This window comes from Microcaecilia unicolor, chromosome 5 (assembly GCF_901765095.1).
Source record: "Microcaecilia unicolor chromosome 5, aMicUni1.1, whole genome shotgun sequence".
Taxonomy (NCBI): Eukaryota; Metazoa; Chordata; class Amphibia; order Gymnophiona; family Siphonopidae; genus Microcaecilia; species Microcaecilia unicolor.
In genome coordinates this window covers 73,320,029-73,341,498 of record NC_044035.1, presented here as the reverse complement: position 1 = coordinate 73,341,498, position 21,470 = coordinate 73,320,029, and the positions used below count along the sequence as shown (strand labels likewise).

The window sequence follows — 21,470 nt, the reverse complement described above, 5'->3', positions numbered from 1 at the left end:
TGACCAAATGACCACCGGAGGGAATTGAGGATGACCTCCCCTTACTCCCTCAGTGGTCACCAACCCCCTCCCACCCAAAAAATATATTTTTTGCCAGACTCTATGCCAGCCTCAAGTGTCATACCCAACTCCATCACAACAGTATGCAGGTCCCTGGAACAGTGTTTAGTGGGTGCAGTGCACTTCAGGCAGGTGAACCCAGGCCCATCCCCCCCTACCTGTTACACTTGTGCTGGTAAATGTTAAGCCCTCCAAACCCCCCCAAAACCCACTATACCCACATGTAGGTGCCCCCCTTCACCCCTAAGGGCTATGGTAATGGTGTACAATTGTGGGGAGTGGGTTTTGGGGGGGGTTGGGGGGCTCAGCACCCAAGGTAAGGGAGGTATGCATCTGGGAGCAATTTTTGAAGTCTAATGCAGTGCCCCCTAGGGTGCCCGGTTGGTGTCCTGGCATGTGAGGGGGACCAGTGCACTACAAATGCTAGCTCCTCCCATGACCAAATGCCTTGGATTTGGCCAGGTCTGAGATGGCCGGCTTCGGTTTCCATTATGGGCGAAAACCGAAGCCGGCCATCTCAACATTTATGTTGAGATTTGGCCGGCCCGAACCGTATTATCAAAATGAAAGATGGACGCCCATCTCGTTCAAAAGTACTGTTGGCTCCACCCCTTCACAGCGCTGTTCTCGGAGATGGGCATCCCCATTCAAAAATGCCCCTCTACATGTTCTGTGGTCTTGCAACTTTATTATTTCTTTGTAGGAAATCTTTGCTAGTTCACTGGTACTTGATTTATAAGTGTAACCCTGCTCTCAGCACACACAACACAACAGTCTGTATACCAACTAGCTTGTCTCGGTTCAGGGGGCACCCAAGACCAGGGCCACACAGAAATCATTATTCCAAAAGCACTGCTGCTTTCCTACTCACACACACTGAGCTGGGCGCAGGCTGGGGCCGGATAAAAATCCAGAAGGTCATAGGATAGTAAGCCGGGGTTTTTACTCTTTATACACTCTGCACACTTTTCTCTGCAAGTCCAGAAAGTAAATTAGTTCTCATTCTCATGCAAAGAAAAGACTCCAGTCCAGAGTTTTATGTGAAACAATCAGAACTTTACTGAAGTCTCTGCAACAGACAGTTCAAAACCTTTCAAGCATAAATTTAGAACAATTTGTTGTCCAACTTGATATTTTTATTTATTTATTTATTTGCTGCATTTATATCCCACATTTTCCCACCTATTTGCAAGCTCAATGTGGCTTACAATATAATACAACAACAATCACATTGATGGAATAAGAAAATCAGAATATAGATAACAGATAAGGTGCATAAGAATATCATGGAAATCACATTAACGGAGTAAGAATTTCAGAATTGTTGCAATTAAGGTGCATAAGAAAATTATGTATAATAAGAGGTGGATAAGTAGATAAAACATAACATAATGATATCAGGACAAGGTATAATGTTCAGTAATTAGGGTGTAAATTAAAATATCAGATACAAACTATAAATCCAGAGCCAAACTTAGGGATATGGTATATCTTTTCCAATGCAATTTATAATCCTATAGTATGTACATATTTACAACTCCTCCTGTCCCTTCTGGGTGTAACAACCTAAGGCTGTGCCTGTAGCACTTGTGCAATAAGCAGATCTTTCTTTGTACAAGACCTCCCTGTCTGTCCACACTGTCATCCAAAAGGAGTACCACTCCGGGCTACACCTTTGTCTCCAAACAGAGTCTTTCCTGTTCCAGCTCCCAGGCTGGGATCTCCTACTTCCCACCTGGAGCACCCCTCCACTTCATGGTTAATACTTTACTGGCAGAAACCTTTCTTTATGGTCAGCCTTAGTTTCTTGAACTCTTCCAGGACATTCCTCTCTCCACAAGGGTCCTGGTGGGGGTAGAGGCAACCAAAGACCTTGTGCAAACCCCAACAACATTATTTATTAACTCTAAACTCCTCCCCTACTGTCATTCAACAACCAGAAACATTTTCCTCTGCAACTTACTCAGGAACCCACCCTCTTGGTCTGCATTCTTTATCACCCACAACCTTAGAACCCTCCCCTCAGTAACTCTGGAGAGTTCTTTCATGTTCTTTAGTAATCCCCATTATAAAGGGAGATTGCATAAGCATGTACCCTTTCATTGAACCTTTCATTGAGTGATTCAAGTAGGCATAGGCGATCCTTCTTTGACAGTGTTTGGATCTGCATTTTGTTAAAATTTACTTGAATAATCGGAACCAGATTCAATTGGATCCAAAGCAAGTTGCAAGTTCTGTGCCAGCCTGACAAGCAATGTGGTGGACATATAAAGTTGGGTGTTCAGATCATGGTCATGTCCAACAAAGTAGGGAAGGGACGTAGGTCAACCAAAAACAAGTAGACCTCCAGAGGTAGGTAGATAAAAAGCTTTTATTGCCAAAACAATAGGATGGACTCGACACTGTCTCGTGTTTCAGCAACATTATGCCTTCTTTAGTAGTCTAACAGGCTTATTTTCGAAAGAGAAGGGCGCCCATCATCCAACACAAATCGGGAGTTGGGCATCCTTCTCTCAGGGTCGCCCAAATCGGCATAATCGAAAGCTGATTTTGGGCATCCTCAGCTGCTTCCCGTCGCAGGGACCAAAGTTCAAGGGGGCGTGTCAGCACCGTAGCAAAGGCAGGACTGGAGCGTGATTAAGAGATGGGCATCCTCGTCCGATAATGGAAAAAAGGACGTCCCTGATGAGCATTTGGCCGACTTTACTTGGTCCATTTTTCTTGTGACCAAGCCATGAAAAGGTGCCCGAACTGACCAGATGACCACTGGAGGGTATCGGGCATCACCTCCCCTCACTTCCCCAGTGGTCACCAACCCCCTCCCACCCTAAAAAAAACTTAAAATTTTTTTACCAGCCTCAAATGTCATACCCAGCTTCCTGACAGCAGTATGCAGGTCCCTGGCGCAGTTTTAGTGGGCGCAGTGCACTTCAGGCAGGCGGACCCAGGCCCTTCCCCCCCTACCTGTTACACTTGTGGTGGTAAATGTGAGCCCTCAAAACCCACCTGAAACCCACTGTACCCACATCTAGGTGCCCCCCCTTCACCCCTTAGGGCTATGGTAGTGGTGTACAGTTGTGGGTAGTGGGTTTGAGGGGGGGGGGTTGGGGGGCCCAGCACTGAAGGTAAGGGAGCTATGCACCTGGGAGCAATTTGTGAAGTCCACTGCAGTGTCCCCTAGGGTGCCCGGTTGGTGTCCTGGCATGTCAGGGGGACCAGTGCACTATGAATTCTGACTCCTCCCACAACCAAATGACTTGAATTTGGTCGTTTTTGAGATGGGCGACCTCGGTTTCCATTATGGCTGAAACCCGGGGACGACCATCTCAACATTTATTTATTTATTTGTTTGTTTGTTTGTTTGTTGCATTTGTACCCCACATTTTCCCATCCCTCTGCAGGCTCAATGTGGCTTACATAGTACCGTGAGGTGTTAGCCACCTCTGGTGATGAAACAAATACAGAGTGATGTTGTTACAGAACATTAGAGAATCAAGTGAAGAAGAGTGATATATTGTTCATTGCAGGTTATGGCTTTGTTGTGTTGCTGAGTTCAGTTACTTAAGTTGGATCAGTAGTGTATGCCTTTTCGAACAGATCGGTCTTTAGTGATTTCCGGAAATTGAGGTGATCCTGTGTTGTCTTTATGGCTTTCGGTAATGTGTTCCATAGTTCTGTGCTTATATAGGAGAAGCTGGATCCATAAATTATTGTGCTTCAGTTCCTTGCAGCTAGGATAGTGAAGATTTAGGTTTGTTCGTGATGTTCTAATTGTGTTTCTGGTTGATAGGTCTATGAGATCAGCCATTTAGGTCGACCATTTCTAAGGTTGAGATTTGGGTGTCCCCGACTGTATTATCAAAACAAAAGATGGACGCCCATCTTGTTTCAATAATACGGGTTTCCCCGCCCCTTCGCGGGGCTGGCCTGAGAGGACGCCCTCATGAAACCTTGGGCGCCCCGTTTGATTATGTCCCTCCGCGTATCTGTAGTACTGTCTCAAAATCTTTCCACAGAAAGGATATAATACAAAAATCACTGCTACAACAGTTAATCCTTATAAGCAGAAAAAATGCCAAGGTATCGCTGCTAATAAGGATTAAGTGTTGTAGCATGATTTTTCAAATCATGTTGATCTCAGTCTTTGGTTTCTGCTTTCCTCTGTCTTCTCTTAACTCTTCTTCCAGGGTCTCCAGTCCATCTGATACTTCTTTCCTTCCCTTGTGTCTTCCTCACATCCATCTCGGACATTGAGCTCTACCTCTCAGCTTCCTTCCATTAATCTGTCTCTTATTCCACTAAGATTTCATTCAAACTCTCTCTTCTTACTGTAGCTACCTACAGCTTTTCATCTCTTTCCCTCATCCTAGCCACCATTCCCTATCTCTCTTTTCTTCCCAGCCTTTCAATAACTTCCTCCTCCTCTGTGTCCAGCATCTCTACCCATCTTTCAAAAATCACCTCCTCACTCTCCTTCATTTAGCATCTTTCCTCTTTTGCGTTCTCTCCCTCCCCTTCCCATGCCCTGCATTCCTGTCTCTTTCTCTCCCAAACTCTTCCCTGTGTCCAGCATCTCTCTCCATATTTCTCTCTTCTCCCCGTGTCCTCCATCTTTATCCATCTATTTATCATCCATCCTGTGTCCATCTCTCTCTCTCCTTTTCTTCTCCCTTTGTCCACCATCTCTCCTACTTTCTCTCCTCTTGTGTCGAGCATCCGCCTTCCTCTTTCTCTCCTCTTGTGTCGAGCATCCGCCTTCCTCTTTCTCTCCTCTTGTGTCGAGCATCCGCCTTCCTCTTTCTCCCCTCTTGTGTCGAGCATCCGCCTTCCTCTTTCTCTCCTCTTGTGTCGACCATCCACCTTCCTCTTTCTCTCCTCTTGTGTCGACCATCTGCCTTCCTCTTGTGTCGTCCATCCACCTTCTTCTTTCTCTCCTCTTGCAAATCCCTTGTGCTAATGGAAAATTAGCACAGGACCTGCAAAATAGAAAAAAATTTTTTAAAGCCCTAAATACTTGTTAGGCTTCCCATGGAAACACTGGGTTTGTGAGCCCTTGGAGTGGCAGGCAAAACCACTCCTAAACCAGAGACAAGGCAGAACAGGACTGGAACCCCGGACTGGAGTTGCAGCAGAGGCAAACAAGCTGGAACAGGCAGAGCAGGAACAGCTAGACTTCACCTGCGCTTGACCGCCGTTCCCCAGGAGTTGAGCCCCTGGGTGCAGGCGGCCGGCAGGACTTGCAGGACAGGGCAGGAACTGGATAACAACAGGAAACACACAAAAGAGTCAGGACTAAAAGCTGTCAGGCAGCCACTAAGAAAGAAACACAGACACTAGACAAGGAAAAGCAGACCAGAAACAGGACTAGGAACTAAGCAATAAAACCAAAGCTAAACTACACACAAACTAACTAGAACCAGACAAGGAGCTCATACTAGAAACTGGACTAGGCAGAAGTGCACAGAGCACACCCACATACCAGGGACCTTAGACAAGGCAAGCAAAGGCAAAGCAAAGAAGTTTCCAGATGGTTAATAAAGCCCATCAGCAGCTGAAGTTCAGCTGCAGGAATCACAAGGCAGCTACGGGTGCTGTTCAGGCACCAACAAGAAAAGCAAGTCTGGCAGCCCGGAAGATTCGGACCGGACTGGGCTAAAGTCTGGAATGGGTGACAGTCCATAGCAGCCACCGGTTCTGGCCAGCAGAGGGCGAGGTGAGCACAGACAAGGAAACTGTCACCACCGTGACAATGCTGCTGTGTTGAATTTGGGCTTAGTGTGCAGGAAAGTCTCACGTTAAGATGCATTAAGTCCAGATTTTAATGCCCTTTACTAAAAGGGACCCTTAGAGATAAATTAATATTTTGATATTTTTGCATGTTAGCATAAGACCTTTTTCATGAGATGGTGAACCTTCATAGACACAATGGCAAATTCTAGCAAAATAAGTGGTTAATGCCAAGTTAATTTCTCTAGATATGTAGAAAGTGAAATTGAGTTCATACATAATTTGCAAATGTGAAAATGCTAATTTTACACTTGTTTTGCTTTTGGTTTCAGCTTTCACATCTCTGATGCTGTTTCTAGGGGTGTAATAAATATTAGTGCCATTGTAGAATTTTCATATTTACTTATCAATAGAAATCAAACAAAATGAAACATGGAAAAGAAAATAAGATGATACCTTTTTTATTGGACATAACTTAATACATTTCTTGATTAGCTTTCAAAGGTTGCCCTTCTTCGTCAGACCGGAAATAAGCAAATGTGTTTGCTGATAGAATATATAAGTGAATGAAATGAAATGCTTTGATGTCCCCATGTATACCTCCTACCCACCCCCATCCTGCTATATTGTCATTGAAATGCTTGGATGTTTCACTTATATATTCTATCAGCTAACACATTTGCTTATTTCCGATCTGACGAAGAAGGGCAACCTTCGAAAGCTAATCAAGAAATGTATTAAGTTATGTCCAATAAAAAAGGTATCATCTTATTTTCTTTTCCATGTTTTATTTTGTTTGATTTCTATTGATAACCTTTAAGAGTGGACTAACACGGCTACCACACCTCTCATATTTACTTACAAATGCAGGGGTCCTTGAACTAAGTTACGGTGAAATCTGTGCTTAGCACATTCTAACATGGGTTTTCCTGTGTGCAAAGCCCAGATTTACCGTGACATTAAAGTCAGGCTTATTTTTTTGCAGGTTGTGTGCTAATGTCCCCATTAGGGTACGGCACCTGCAAACAACTAACACAGAAGCACTTACCACCTGCATTGACCTGCATTAACTATAAGTAGTGCCTAAAAATGTGCACCAAAAATGTAATGTGCTTTAGTGCGATTCTATAAAGAGTATGTGTCCTCTATACAATCACGCTTAGGCATAAACTGTGCCTAACTGTAAGCACCTGCAATTAGGCCTGCTAGGAGCAGACTTAAATGCAGGCACCAACAGTTAGGAACAGTTTGCCATATTCTATCTCAACGCACATAACATTTGGGAACTCCTTCAGAAACATACGTATCCACGCACCCAAATATGTACGCACGTTAGTATTTATGCGCACATCGTTATAGAATATAGTATGTGCATAAATCCTAATTATTGCCAATTAGTGCTGATAATTGGTTATCACCAATTATTAGCACTGATTGGCTCTTTATTCAGTTAAGTTACACTCATTAAATTGGGTGTGCACCTAAATTAATGCGCTTAACTCTTAGCACCATATATAGAATTTGGCCCTTAGTGTGCGATAATGTGAACACACTAGCTGGATAACGGGAATATCCATTTTCTTTTCTTTAATTATTTATTTATGATTTTTCAATATTACATTCAAATATATACAAATGCAAAAGAAATTAGGAATATAACACTAAATAGAACATTTATCCCTTAAACAAGCGTTAGGCAAATATACTTCTAACATTGACCACAATTATGGGACAAGATACAAGGAAATAATTCAAAAACTGAAACAGCTAATCAATCTGAGAGGGGAAACACAAATACTCGCCAGCTGATATTACCAGCATATTATCCTGTGTGAGAATTCAGGTAGAGCCACTACCCTCTTCTTTAGATATTATACAATCTTGCATTTTCTTCAGGTCAAGAAATACATAATTTGTCTCATTTAAAGATACAAAACATCTACATGGATATTTTAATACATACTTTCCACCTAGACCGAGTATTCTAGGTTTTAATACCATGAATTCTCGTCTTTTTTTTGTGTATCTTTATTTATTGTTACATTTGTACTCCGCGCTTTCCCACTCATGGCAGGCTCAATGCGGCTTACATGGGGCAATGGAGGGTTAAGTGACTTGCCCAGAGTCACAAGGAGCTGCCTGTGCCTGAAGTGGGAATTGAACTCAGTTCGTCAGGACCAAAGTCCACCACCCTAACCACTAGGCCACTCCTCCACTTAAGTCAGGAAATATTTGAACCTTGGCTCCAAAGAACTTTGCATTCATGTGTGTAAAGTATAATCGAAACATATTATTCCTGTCTGGCTCAAGTGCAAATGTTACTAGGAGAGTTGTTCGTTGTGTTACCACCTCTATGGAGCTTTCTAAGAATTCAGTGATATTCAGTTCAGGTTGAGATTCCAAGGTCTGAGTTCTAATTCCAGTTATATATTGAGCTCTGACAATTGGTGGAAAACCCTCCATCAGAACTCCTAACACTTCTCCAAAATATTTTTTTCAACATATCAATTGCAGGAATCAAATGTACTTTTGGAAAATTAAGAAATCTTAAATTATTTCTCCTCCCTTGGTTGTCTAGATATTCCAGCTTCCTAGCAAGGATATCCCTGGCCTTAATCGCTGTCCATGCTAAGCTTTGTAGTTTTTTAATTTCTCCACCCAGTAGATCAGTTTTTCCCTCATATTCTTGAACTTTCCCAGAGAGAAAATCTTGAGATTGTTTTAATCCAGAAACTTCTTCTTTAAGTGAATTTATTACCTGGATAAGAGTAGTGTTCAATCCTTGAATAGCGTCCCACAGGGGCTCCAACGTTACCACAGCTGGTTTTTGTTGACCTTCAGTTCCCCTGGGAGCAGCTCCCAGATTAGAAAGAGAAAAAGGGCTATTCACCCTTGTATTTCTTGATGTTAGCGTTTCTGGGGTTGAAGTGGCGGCAGGGCCTCCTCCAGCTTCCTGAGAAATCGACTCTTCGGACGACGACTCCTGCTGCATCCCTGCCGACATCAGACGGCTTCCGGGTCGCGGGGGAGCTGTGTTCAGAGGCGGGCTTAACGAAACCGCCTCTATGCTGCAATCGCCTGAACTGCATCGGATCTAATCAACGCGGGCATCTGTGCTTCCAGCTTCTGAACACCGAACATCTCTAACGTCGGCTGCTGAAGAGCGGGACTTCCAGGGTTGGAGGAGGTCTGTGCCCTGGTTTTCCCTTTCCTCTTCCCCATGAATAATCTGGGGAATGAGTGCTACTTCTTCATACTCGTTCGTTGAGAGTCAGGAGCTCAGGTACACATGACCTCTCTAGACGCCATTTTGTCCCCGGGAATAACCATTTTCTACCCATTGCATGCCCCCTGTAAAAAAATATTTTTAGAAAATAGTTAATGCAAAATACCATAAGATGCTTTAATGTGTTTTGTGGTAGCTCTCTAAGGGACCCTTTTGCTAAGCAGCATTAGGTGCTAATGCACGCCTAAAGCAGCTTAAAATGGCATACTGCAGGACACACTCAGGCATCTTGCAGTAATTGCCAAATTAAGGCATGCTAATCTGGGTACTAAACCATATTTGTATTTTGGGGGGAGAGGAGGGCATGTCATGGGGTGGAGAGTAGGCATTCCTGTGCTAAACAGCGCATCCACATTAGCGCATGCTAAGAGTGCAGGATTACCATTCCGATCCTTACCACCCACAAAATGAGTGGCGATAAGTGCTCACATGATAATTTTTTTAATGGCTGCATGCTAATGGGAACATTAGCGCATGGCCATCAATACAAAAAATAGAAAATTAAGTCATTTTACAGCTATAGTTAGAGCAGGAAAACCCCACACAAGGGACACTTTTTACTGTAGTTTAGTAAAAGGACTTTCTAAGCATGCATTAGAGCTTAACACCTTTTAGTAAAAGACCCTTTAATCCTTATATTTTAAAATAAACCAAGGAGCCACTCTCACTTGAGTGAGCACTAGGGCCATCTTTGAAATGGGCGTGATAGTTGTCCTGTAAATTAAAACGCTAAATATATTCTTTGATTTATAGAGGAAGTTTTTTTTATTTTTTCATTTTAGGTGCAACACAAATTAATAGATATGATTGACGCAGCCAAAGAAACAGAAGAGTCCCCTATTTTAACAGTTATATATAATATTCAGAGAATGAAATGGTAAGTACTGCAGTTAACTGCTTCTTAAATTTATATTTCAAAAGTAAGATGCTGTCTTGTGAAAATGTGAGAATAGTGTTACAAACTGAACATGAATGAATCTGTTAATAAATAGTACAATAATTTTTATACATCCTTAGTACAAGATTTTGTCTTCATTTGATTTGTCTCTTTAAGATGGGTAGTCCCATTATAGAAAGGACATAAAAGTCAGAATTGAGATGTCCAGGTCAGATGTCTCAAGTTTCACTCTGTCTGATCTTCAAGGCCCTCATAGGAAATGGCCCTGAGTACTTGAAGAATAGGATGATCCTCTACACACCGCCAAGGACACTAAGGTCCTCTCAAGGACTATCACTAACCACACCCTCTCCAAAAGACATTACACAATGTGATACCCGCAAGCGAGCTTTCTCCGGAGTAGCCCCCACACTCTGGAATGCACTGCCTGAAAGGCTGCACTTAACACAAGACTATCTCTACTTCAGGAAGCAGGTGAAAGCTTGGCTATTCAAGCAGGCCTTCAATGGAAGAAGTAACTAACTTGTTAGTCTTACTCACACACACAAGGTGTGACACGGGCTGCACATACTGCAGCGGGACATGTTTATCCACTCCTACCCTAGCTGAGATAATATTAAACCATCTCTGACCTTTAAATTAATCACCTACTTTCTAACTCTTCTTACCTATCTATATGTTCCATTGTTGCTTTACCCTTCACTATCAATTAAAATGTTCTATTATGTATTGTTTTGACTAAGCCATATTTATTGTTATTTGAATATTTTTTACTACTGTAATTGCCTATTCTTAATGTACACCGCCTTGAGTGAATTCCTTCAAAAAGGTGGTAAATAAATCCTAATAAATAAATAAATAGTATTTTAGAACAGAATCTGCTGTTCTAAAATACAGGAGAAATGGATGTTCATATGCAGCATAAACATCCATCTTAGAAAAAAAAAGGTAAAAGATTTCAATGGGCTAAAGATTTGTGCCAGCACACACGCGCTTATCTTTGCCAGACAGATTTTCAAGATTGCAAATTATCATTGTCAGCTGCTGAGCAAGTTGTAAATAGGAACAACAAACGTTTGAAATGTTTGTATACAAATGGCAAAAGCCTAAGAAATACGATGGAAGAGTTAGAATATGCTGCACTAAATGAAAAGATAGATATAGTAGGCATCTCTGAGACCTGGTGGAACGAAGATAACCAATGGGACACTGTCATACCAGGGTACAAATTATATTGCAGTGATAGGGTGGATCAAATTGGTGAAAGGGTAGCATTATATGTAAAGGAGGGTCTTGCAGGACACAAAACACATCTTGGAATCCCTATAGATAGAAATTCCATATGTAAAATGGAAAAGGATAGCGATAGGAGTGTACTATTGTCCACCTGGCCAGGATGAACAGGCGGATGTAGAAAAATATAAAATAATGAGTGGAGTTGAACGGGTAGATGTGAAGCGTCTGTTTACGCTTTCCAAAAATACTAGGACTAGGGGGCATGCAATGAAGCTACAATGTAGTAAATTTAAAACGAATTGGAGAAAATGTTTCTTCACTCAATATCTAATTAAACTCTGGAATTCGTTGCCAGAGAATGTGGTAAAGGCGGTTAGCTTAGCAGAGTTTTAAAAAGGTTTGGACTGCTTCCTAAAGGAAAAATCCATAGACCATTATTAAGTGGACTTGGGGAAAATCCACTATTTCTGGGATAAGCAGTATAAAATGTTTTGAACTTTTTTGGGATCTTGCCAGGTATTTGTGACCTGGATTGGCCACTGTTGGAAACAGGATGCTGGGCTTGATGGACCTTTGGTCTTTCCCAGTATGGCAATACTTATGTACTTATGTAATGTTATCAGAAATTAGGGACGCTAACAAACTGGGGAACACAATAATAATGGGTGATTTCAATTACCCCTATGTTGACTGGGTAAATGTAACAGGGCATGTAGGGAGGTAAAATTCCTTGGTGAAATCAAGGACTGCTTTTTGGAACTACTGGGTAGGAACCAACAAGAGGGGGGAACAATTCTAGACCTAGTCCTTAGTGGAGCGAATGATCTGGTGCAGGAGGTAATGATGCTGGGTCCACTTGATAACTGATCTTAAAATGATCAGATTTGATATAATGTCTGGGGTAAGTACACACAGGAAATGCAATATGTTAGCATTTAACTTTCAAAAAGGAGACTATGATAAAATAAGGAGAATGGTTAAAAAAAACTTTGAGGAGCAGCTGCAAAGGTCAAATGTTTACATCAGATGTGGGTGCTATTCAAAAATACCATCCTAGAAGCCCAAACCAGATATATTCCATGTATTAAAAAAGGAGGAAGGAAGGCCAAATGACAGCCAGAATTGTTAAAAAGTGAGGTGAAGGAAGCTATTAGAATCCTCCAGAAAATGAAAGAAGGATACGACTGAAAATAATAGGAAATAGCATAAGGAATGGCAAGTTAAATGCAAAGCACTGGTATGGAACGCAAAGAGAGTCTTTGAAAAGAAGATTGCACTGGAGGTAAAAACACATAGTAAAAGTTTTTTTAGGTATATTAGAAGTAAGAATCTGACAAAAGAATCAGTTGGACCGCTAGGTGATGTGGAGGGGCATAATCGAAAGAGACGTCCAAGTTTTTATGAGGACGTCCTCGTAGAACGTCCCCGACCAGGGGCGGGGAAACCCGTATTTTCAAAACAAAATTGACATCTATCTTTTGTTTCGATAATACGGTCAGGGGTATCCAAACGCTTAAATTTGGTCGTCCCTAGACTTGGTCGTTTCTGATTTTTGGCAATAATGGAAACCAAGGACGTCCATCTCAGAAATGACCAAATGCAAGCCATTTGGTCGTGGAAGGACCCAGCATTCATAGTGCACTGGTCCCCCTGACATGCCAGGACAGCAGTTGGGCACCATAGGGGGCACTGCAGTGGACTTCATAAATTGCTCCCAGGTACATAGCTCCCTTACCTTGTGTGTTGAGCCCCCCAAACCCCCCCAACCCCCCGAAAACCCACTTCCCCCGACTGTACACCACTACCATAGCCCTTACGGGTGAAGGGGGCACCTAGATGTGGGTACAGTGGGTTTGTGGTGGGTTTTGGAGGGCTCGCTGTTTCCTCCACAAACGTAACAGGTAGGGGGTGGGGGCTGGGTCCGCCTGCCTGAAGTGCACTGTACCCACTAAAACTGCTCCAGGGACCTGCATACTGCTGTGATGGACCTGAGTATGACATCTAAGGCTAGCATAGAGGCTGGCACAAAATATTTTTAAAGATGTTTTTTGAAGATGGGAGGGGGTAGGTGACCACTGGGGGGGTAAGGGAGGTTATCCCTGATTCCCTCCAGTGGTCATCTGGTTAGTTCAGGCACCTTTTTGTGTCTTGATTGTAAGAAAAAAACGACCAGGTAAAGTCGTCCAAGTGTTCGTCAGGGACGTCCTTGGTTTTTCCATTATGGCTCAAGGACGTCCAAGTGTTAGGCACGCCCAAGTCCTGCCTTCGCTACGCCTCTGACACACCCCCATGAACTTTGGCAGTCCCTGCAATGGAAAGCAGTTGGAGACGTCCAAAATTGGATTTCGATTATACCGATTTGGACGACCCTGTGAGAAGGATGCCCGTCTTCCTATTTGTGTCAAAAGATGGTTGTCCTTCTCTTTCGAAAATGAGCCCACAAGGGGTAAAAGGGGTACTCAAGGAAGACAAGGCCATAGCAAAGAGATTAAGACTCATTTTCAAAGCACGTAGACTTTAAAAGTTATATGGAGGGGCATTTTCGATATGATGTCTAAGTCCAACTTTGGACGTTTTGCAAAAAACGTCCAAAATCTGAATAGCAAAGAAGGTCATTTTTTTTTTTGTTACATTTGTACCCTGCGCTATCCCACTCATGGCAGGCTCAATGCGGCTTATATGGGGCAATGGAGGGTTAAGTGACTTGCCCAGAGTCACAAGGAGCTGCCTGTGCCTGAAGTGGGACTTGAACTCAGTTCCTTAGTTCCCCAGGACCAAAGTCCACCACCCTAACCACTAGGCCACTCCTCCTCCTTTCAAAAAAAAAGTCTATCTTTTGCTTTCGAAAAAGAAAACATCCACGTGCAAAATGCACAAAATCAAGCCATTGGGATGTAGGAGGAGCCAGCATTTTTAGTACATTGGTCCCCCTGACATCCCAGGAAAAGAATAGGGCACCCTAGGGGGCACTGCAGTGGACTAAATAAAATGCTACCAGGTACACATCTGACCATTGCTCCCTTACCTTGTCTGCTGAGCCCCCCCAAACCCACCCAAAAGCCACTACCCCCAACTGTACACCACTACCATAGCCTTTACGGGTGAAGGGGGCACCAATATGTGGGTACAGTGGGTTTCTGGTGAGTTTTGGAGGGCTCACAGTTTCCTCCACAAGTGTTACAGGTAGGAGGAGGTAGACACCTGGGTCCACCTGTCTACAGTGCACTGCACCCACCACTAGACTACTCCGGGGACCTGCATGCTATTCTAATGGACATGAGTATAACATGTGAGGCTGGCAAGTAATGTTTTTCATCACATTTTTGGGGGTGTGGGGGGAAGTTAGTGATCACTGGGGAAATAAGGAGAGGTCATCCCTGATTTCCTTCAGTGGTCATCTGGTTATTTAGGGCACTTTTTTGTGCCTTATTCGTTATAAAAACAGGTCTAACTCAAAATGTCTTTGTTTTAGTACTGGACGTTTTTGTTTTCTTCCATTTGACTGAAAAATGTCTAAGTCTCAGGAACGCCCAAGTCCCCCACCCCTGATACGCCCCCTTGAGATTTGGATGCACTTCTGATGGACTTCAAAGAAAAATGTCTAAAAATTGATTTCGAAAGTACTGATTTGGACGTTTTTGTGAGAAAAATGTCCAAATGCTGCTTTATGCCATTTTCAGACGTTTTTCTGTTTTGAAAATGAGCCCAGTAGTATGGAGCGCATTTTCAAAAGAGAGAAACGTTTAAAAAGTGTCATAAAGCAGTATTTGTACAAAAATCTTCTCAAAAGGCCCAAATCGGTATTTTCTAAACCTGTTTTGCAAACGTTTATCTATGCAATTCATCTGCAGTGCATCCAAATCACAAGGAGGCATATCAGGGGTGTTTCGAAGGCAGGCTTAGGGTGTACCTTACACGCCATAATGGAAGAAAACAAAAATGTCCAGGGTGAAAATCTAAATGCTTTGGTCTAGACCTATTTTTAGAATGAATAAGGCACAAAAAGGAGCCCTAAATGACCAGATGACCACTGGAGTAAGGAATGACTCCTTAATCCCCTACTGGTCATTTACTCCCTCCACAAAAATGTGAATAAAAATATTACTTATCAGCCTTTTTGACAGCCTTAGATGTTTATCCAGGTCTATTAGAGCAGATGCAGGTCTCTAGAGTCGGTCTGTGCAGTGCACTATAGACAGGTGGACCCAGGCCCATACCTCCCCCTACCTGTTACACTTGTTGTGGAAACTGTGAGCCCTCCAGAACTCACCAGAAACCCATTGTACCCATATATAGGTACCCCCTTCACCCATAAAGGCTAATGTAGTGGTTTACAGTTGGGTATAATGGGTTTTGGGTAGGTTTTGGACGGCTCAGCAGACAAGATAAGGAAGCAACAGTGAGATGTGTACCTGTGAGCTTTTATATTCTGCATGGAATCCTGTCACTCTTTAGGATTCCAGAATCTTGCTATACTTTGGGGTATTAGATTGTAAGCTCTTTGAGCAGGGACTGTCTTTCTTCTATGTTTGTGCAGCGCTGCGTACGCCTTGCAGCGCTATAGAAATGCTAAATAGTAGTAGTAGTAGTAGTTCTACATGGAATGTTGCTACTCTTTGAGATTCTGCATGGAGTCTTGTCACTTTTTAGGACTCCGGAATCTTGCTATTCTTTGGGGTTCTACATGGAATGTTGCTATCCTTTGAGATTCTGCATGGAATCTTGTCAGTCTTTAGGATTCCAGAATCTTGCTGTTCTTTGAGGTTCTACATGGAATGTTGCCAGGATTTGGGTTTCTGCCAGGTACTTGTGACCTGGCTTGTCCACTGTTTGGAAAACAGGATACTGGGCTAGATGGACCATTGGTCTGACCCTGTATGGTTATTCTTATGTTCTTATGTATGGTTATTCTTATATGAAGTCCACAGCATTACCTCCTAGGGTGACCCATTGCTCTGGCCCTTCCTTCATCCCAATGGCTTAATTTTCTACATTTTTCAATTGTACTTTTTTTTTTAATGGCCTGATAAGATAAATGCACAGGGCACAAATACTTGTTATAAATGATATTTTGAGAAAATTAAAAAGACGGTTTGTGGTTTCAAAAATGGTCATGTTTTCTATTTGGATTTTGGACGTTTAGTCCAAATCCCTAGATTCTATATAGTGTGACTTAAGTTGCCACTTAACAAGCAATTGTTGACACTAGCTGATAATTGCCACTGGTAATTGCCATTTAACAAGTAATTATTGACACTAGCATTAATTAGAATTTACGCGCACAACTGTTTAAGCATATTCTGCAACATAATGCGAGTAAATTCTAAGTCGTATATTTGAATAGGGGGTATGGTCATGGGCATGGAATGGGTGGGTGGGTGTCTCTCAAATGTATGAGCATTGTTATAGAATACATTTGGTCCACGCCTAATTTAAGCATTGGGGTTTAAGGTTTACTTGGCATAACTGCCTGTGACTAAATTTAGTCTTGCAGGCAGGCGCTCAGTGTGTTCTGTCAACCATGTTGAAAATTAGGCCTATTCTATAAAGTACGCCTAAATGTAGGCGTACTTTATAGAATATGCCTAGGTTTGTTTTTTTCTGCATGGATTTTTCAGGTGTCATATAGAATCTAGTCCAAAACCTCCAAAGTCCGACTTGGACATCATATCGAAAAAGCCCCTCCACATAACTATGTAAGTCTTTGTGCTTTGAAAATGAACACCTATATGAATTCTTTGCTTCAGTTTTCACCAAGAAAGATATACCAGTGCCAGAAATGGTGTTCAATGCTGATGAGTCAAAGAAACTGAAACAAATCTCTGAAAAATGTGGAAGATGTATTGGGGCAATTTGACAAGAGTAGCAAATCACCTGGACTGGATGATATACATCCCAGAGTACTGATTGTTAGTAATATGTACTTTATCTTTAAAATCAAGCATGGTACTGGAAGATTGGCCAATTTAACACCAATTGTTATAAAGAGTTCCAGAGGTGAAATGGGAACTTATAGATTGGTGAGCCTGATGTTGGTGCCAAGCAAAATGGTAGAGACTATTATAAAGAACAAAATTACAAAGCATATACATAAGCATGGATTAATGAGACAAAGCCAATATGTATTTAGTCAAGGGAAAACTTGCCTCACCAATCTACTACATGTATTTGAAGGGGTGAATATACATGTGGATAAAAGTGAATTGGTCGATATTATGTTTCTGGATTTTCAAACATCATTTAACAAAATACCTTATGAAATACTCTTGAGGAATTTAGAAAGTGATGGGATAGGAGGTAATGTTCTAGTGTGGATTACAAACTGGTTAAAAGATAGAAAACAGAGAATAGGGTTATATGGTCAGTATTCTCAATGGAGAAGACTAGATAACGGGGTTCCCCAGGGGCCTGTGCTGGGGCCGCTGCTTTTTAACATACAGTACAGTCTCGATTATCCAACATAAATGGGACTGAACTGTTGTCAGATAAGTTAAAAATTTGGAAAATATAGAAAACAATGTTAACCCCTTAAAAATGCGCATAAAACATACTTTATGCATAAAGAACAGGCATAGGGTATCTGTTTTTAAAATACAGTATTGTTTATGAACACTAACCAGCACAGTCTGAGATCAAACATGGCTTCCTTGCAGAGTGTGAAACCTGAAAACAGGAAGAGAACCTGTTCACTTCTTAATGGCAATGCGATGATGTCACGGGGGGGGGGGGGGGGGTCTGTCGGATTAGAGAAGGTCACATAATCGAGACCGTACTGTATTTATAAATGATCCAGGGATGAGAGTAACTAGTGAGGTAATTAAGTTTGCTGATTACAAGTTATTCAAAGTTGTTAAATTACAGGAGGATTATGAAAAATTGCAAGAGTACCTTTCAAGACTGGGAGAATGGGCATCTAAATGGCAGATGACATTTAATGTGAGCAAGTGCAAAGTGTTGCATGTGGGAAAGAAGAACCCAAACTATAGCTACATGATGCAAGGTTTCACATTAGGAATCACTGCCTTGGAAAAGGATCTAGTTGTCATCTTTGATGATGGGTTGAAACACTCTGCTCAGTGTGTATCAACTAACAGAATGTTAGGAATTATTAGGAAATGATTGGAAAACAAAAATGAGAATGTTATAATGCCTTTTTATCGCTCCATGTTATGACCACACCTCGAATATTGTGTGCAATTCTGGTCACCACATCTCAAAAAAGATACAGCGGAATTAGAAAAGGTACAGAGAAGGGCGACAAAAATGATAAAGGGGATGGAACGATTTCCCAATCAGGAAAGGCTAAAGCAGCTAGGGCTCTTCCACTTGGAGAAGTGACAGCTGAGGGGAGATATGATAGAGGTCTCTAAAATACTGAGTGGAACGGGTAGATGTGAATTGCTTGTTTACTCTTTCCAAAATTACTATGACTGGGGGAACACAGTGAAGCTACTAGGTAGTAAATTAAAAACAAACCTGAGAAAATATTTCTTCTCAACGTGTAATTAAACTCTGGAATTCGTTGCCAGAGAATGTGGTAAATACAGTTAGCTTAGCAGGGTTTAAAAATGTTTGACTAATTTTGAAAAAGAAAAGTCCATAAGCCATTATTATGCTGGACTTGGGGAAAATCCACTGCTTATTTCTAGGATATTTCTAGGATAAGCAGCATAAAAATCTGTATTACTGTTCTGGGATCTTGCCAGGTGCTTGTGACCTGGATTGGCTACTGCTGGAAACAGGATACCGGGCTTGATAGACCTTCGCTCTGTCCCAGTATGGCAATGCTTATGTTTTTATGTTATTTTAGAAATATAAACATGTATTTTCCCAGGGATTAAGGAAAAACCTCCCCTAATCCCTCCAGGGGAGTGCTGGTCAATAGGAGCAGTTTACCAAAACTTAAACATGCTTGGTAACTGGTAAAAGTTTTGACATTGATGTTTATTCCTCTTCTAAAAGGGGAGTAAACTTGTATTTCTAATTGCTTCCTAGTCCTGCACCAAAATACGCCCAGACCATGCCCCTTTGTCATTTGCATGCACTTGTGTTTTTGATGTGCATATATCAGCTTTATAAAATGGGAACATAGATGTTTACGCAAGATAAACATTTAAATGCCTATTTATGCATGTCTCAAACACGAATAACTCTTATAAAATGATCACCAGAATATATTGCATTCCCTGTTTTCCTATTTTTCATAAATTTTTAATGCTTACAGATTGAAAGAAGATAAATACATATAAACAGAGTACAAAACTTCAGAGAAAATATATGCTAAGGATCATATTTTACATTACACCTGCTACTTGGCGATTCTCCCAACAGTGTCACTCAAAAGACTAGGGTTCAGTTCCTGGGCTCCTACTCCTCAGGTCACCTAGGGCTGAAGATGCAGCAGAAGCAGCGATCACAATCCCTGCTGAAGACAGCCTCAACTATTTCTCAGTGAAATTCTGAGTGATGGCTAGACTTAGGGTCCGTGTTAGCCATCCTCTGGAGGGAACTCAAGCTTGTGGACTCTGGCTGAGGAATGTGACTTCTACAACTGAGCTAAGTGAGCTGGGAGGAGGATATAAAATTGGATAAAACCCTCTGGGTAGGTGTGAATGAAGATTCCCAGCATTCATGTTCTCACAGAAGTTCATTCCAACTGAGCTTAATGCCAGAAGGTCAGGAGGAAACTGCAGGGTCAAAAAAGAAGAAAGAAAAATACATTTTCTCTTAAGAATTTAATCTTGCTGATTGCATTAACTTTAGGGGCCCGTTTATTAAAAGGATATTAAAGGCATATTTTGCCTGTTTGCATGCGCTAACCAGCATCTTGTCTATTTTTTAGAAATATTTTTGAAGGGAAGTGTCATGAGTGGATAGTGGATGTTCCAACGTTATCCAGCTAGTGCATTCTGATTAGTGCACATTAACTGGATAACACCCATGTTAAAATGCATTGCACCCAGATTTAACCACACTTTAGTAAAAGGGCCCCTTAAATTGTAATTATAGAGTAAATAAAAGTAAACTGCTTATCTGTGTGCTATACTATTGGCAGTTCATTGTTATTGTAATAAATCATTTTTTATCAACTTCCACTGACTTTAACCAGTAATAATCCCCTAGATTCGATATAGGCTATCCAAATTTGGGTGCCTAGGACAGATACATGGACAAATTAATGATTCAATGAGGTGTCAGCAATTAATAATTGACATCAATTAGCAACAATATGGATTTGCATGCATATGCCTTAGGCGCTATTCTATAACATCCATGCACAACTCAAAAGGGACATAGTCATGGGAGGGGCATGTGCGAATCAGGGACATTCCTAGAAGTTACGTATGATGTAACAGAATACTGTCATTTTTGCGCCCAACTGCGAATAATTAGGCACCAGCACTTACACTTGGATTCAGCAGGCGTAAATGCTGATGTCAAAAATTATATAAGAATAGCCATACTGGGTCAGTATCCTGCTTGCAACAGTAGCCAATCCAGGACACAAGTACCTGGTAGAATCCCAAATAGTAGCAACATTCCGTGCAACCAATCCCATGGTAAGCAGTGGCTTCTCCTATGTCTATCTCACTAGTAGACCATGGACTTTTTCTCCAGGAACTTGCTCAAACCTTTTTTAAACCACATAGGTTAACCAATGTTACCACATCCTCTGTCAACAAGTTCCAGAGCTTAACTAACCATTGAGTTAAAAAAATATTTCCTCCTATTTTTTAAAAAGTTTTTCCATGTAATTTCATTGAGTGTCCCCTAGTCTTAATACTGATTCACTTTTACCCGTTCTACATTACTCAGGATTTTTTAGACATCTGTCATATCTCCCCTCAGCTGTCTCTTCTCCAAGCTGAAGAGCCCTAGCTGCTTTAGCCTTTCCTCATAGGGAAGTCATCCTATCCCCTTTATCATTTTCACACACCTCCTTAAGGATAGCTCCCCACCCCCCAGTGAAAAGTTTGACGTCGTGCTGGTGGGGATGGATGCCATTAACGTACAGTGATCAGCACTGTTGAAGCCGTGCATGGAAAGATATTTGGCAGCTATTCTTTAGCTCATTAGAATCCAAAATGGCCCCAACTTAAAAATTACTGAAGACCACTGCTGTATTGTGCTTGATCCAGGAAGCTAGTGACCTGGGCTATCATTGCTTATACAATACAAGCTTTGGGGGGGGGGGGGGGCTTTTTGGAGATACAATAACCAGAAATACACAAAATTCAAGGTGCGGTCACACCATGAATGATA

General features: G+C 41.8%; 1 protein-coding gene across 1 annotated transcript in view; it reads left to right on the top strand.

Moving 5' to 3' along the window:
- The window catches only part of CFAP46 (cilia and flagella associated protein 46), a 418,285-nt gene that overhangs the window by 39,227 nt on the left and 357,588 nt on the right, over positions 1-21,470 (top strand). Inside the window, exon 8 of the mRNA XM_030202994.1 lies at positions 9,856-9,950. Coding sequence (XP_030058854.1) covers positions 9,856-9,950 — 95 coding nt within the window. The remainder of the gene's footprint in view (positions 1-9,855; positions 9,951-21,470) is intronic.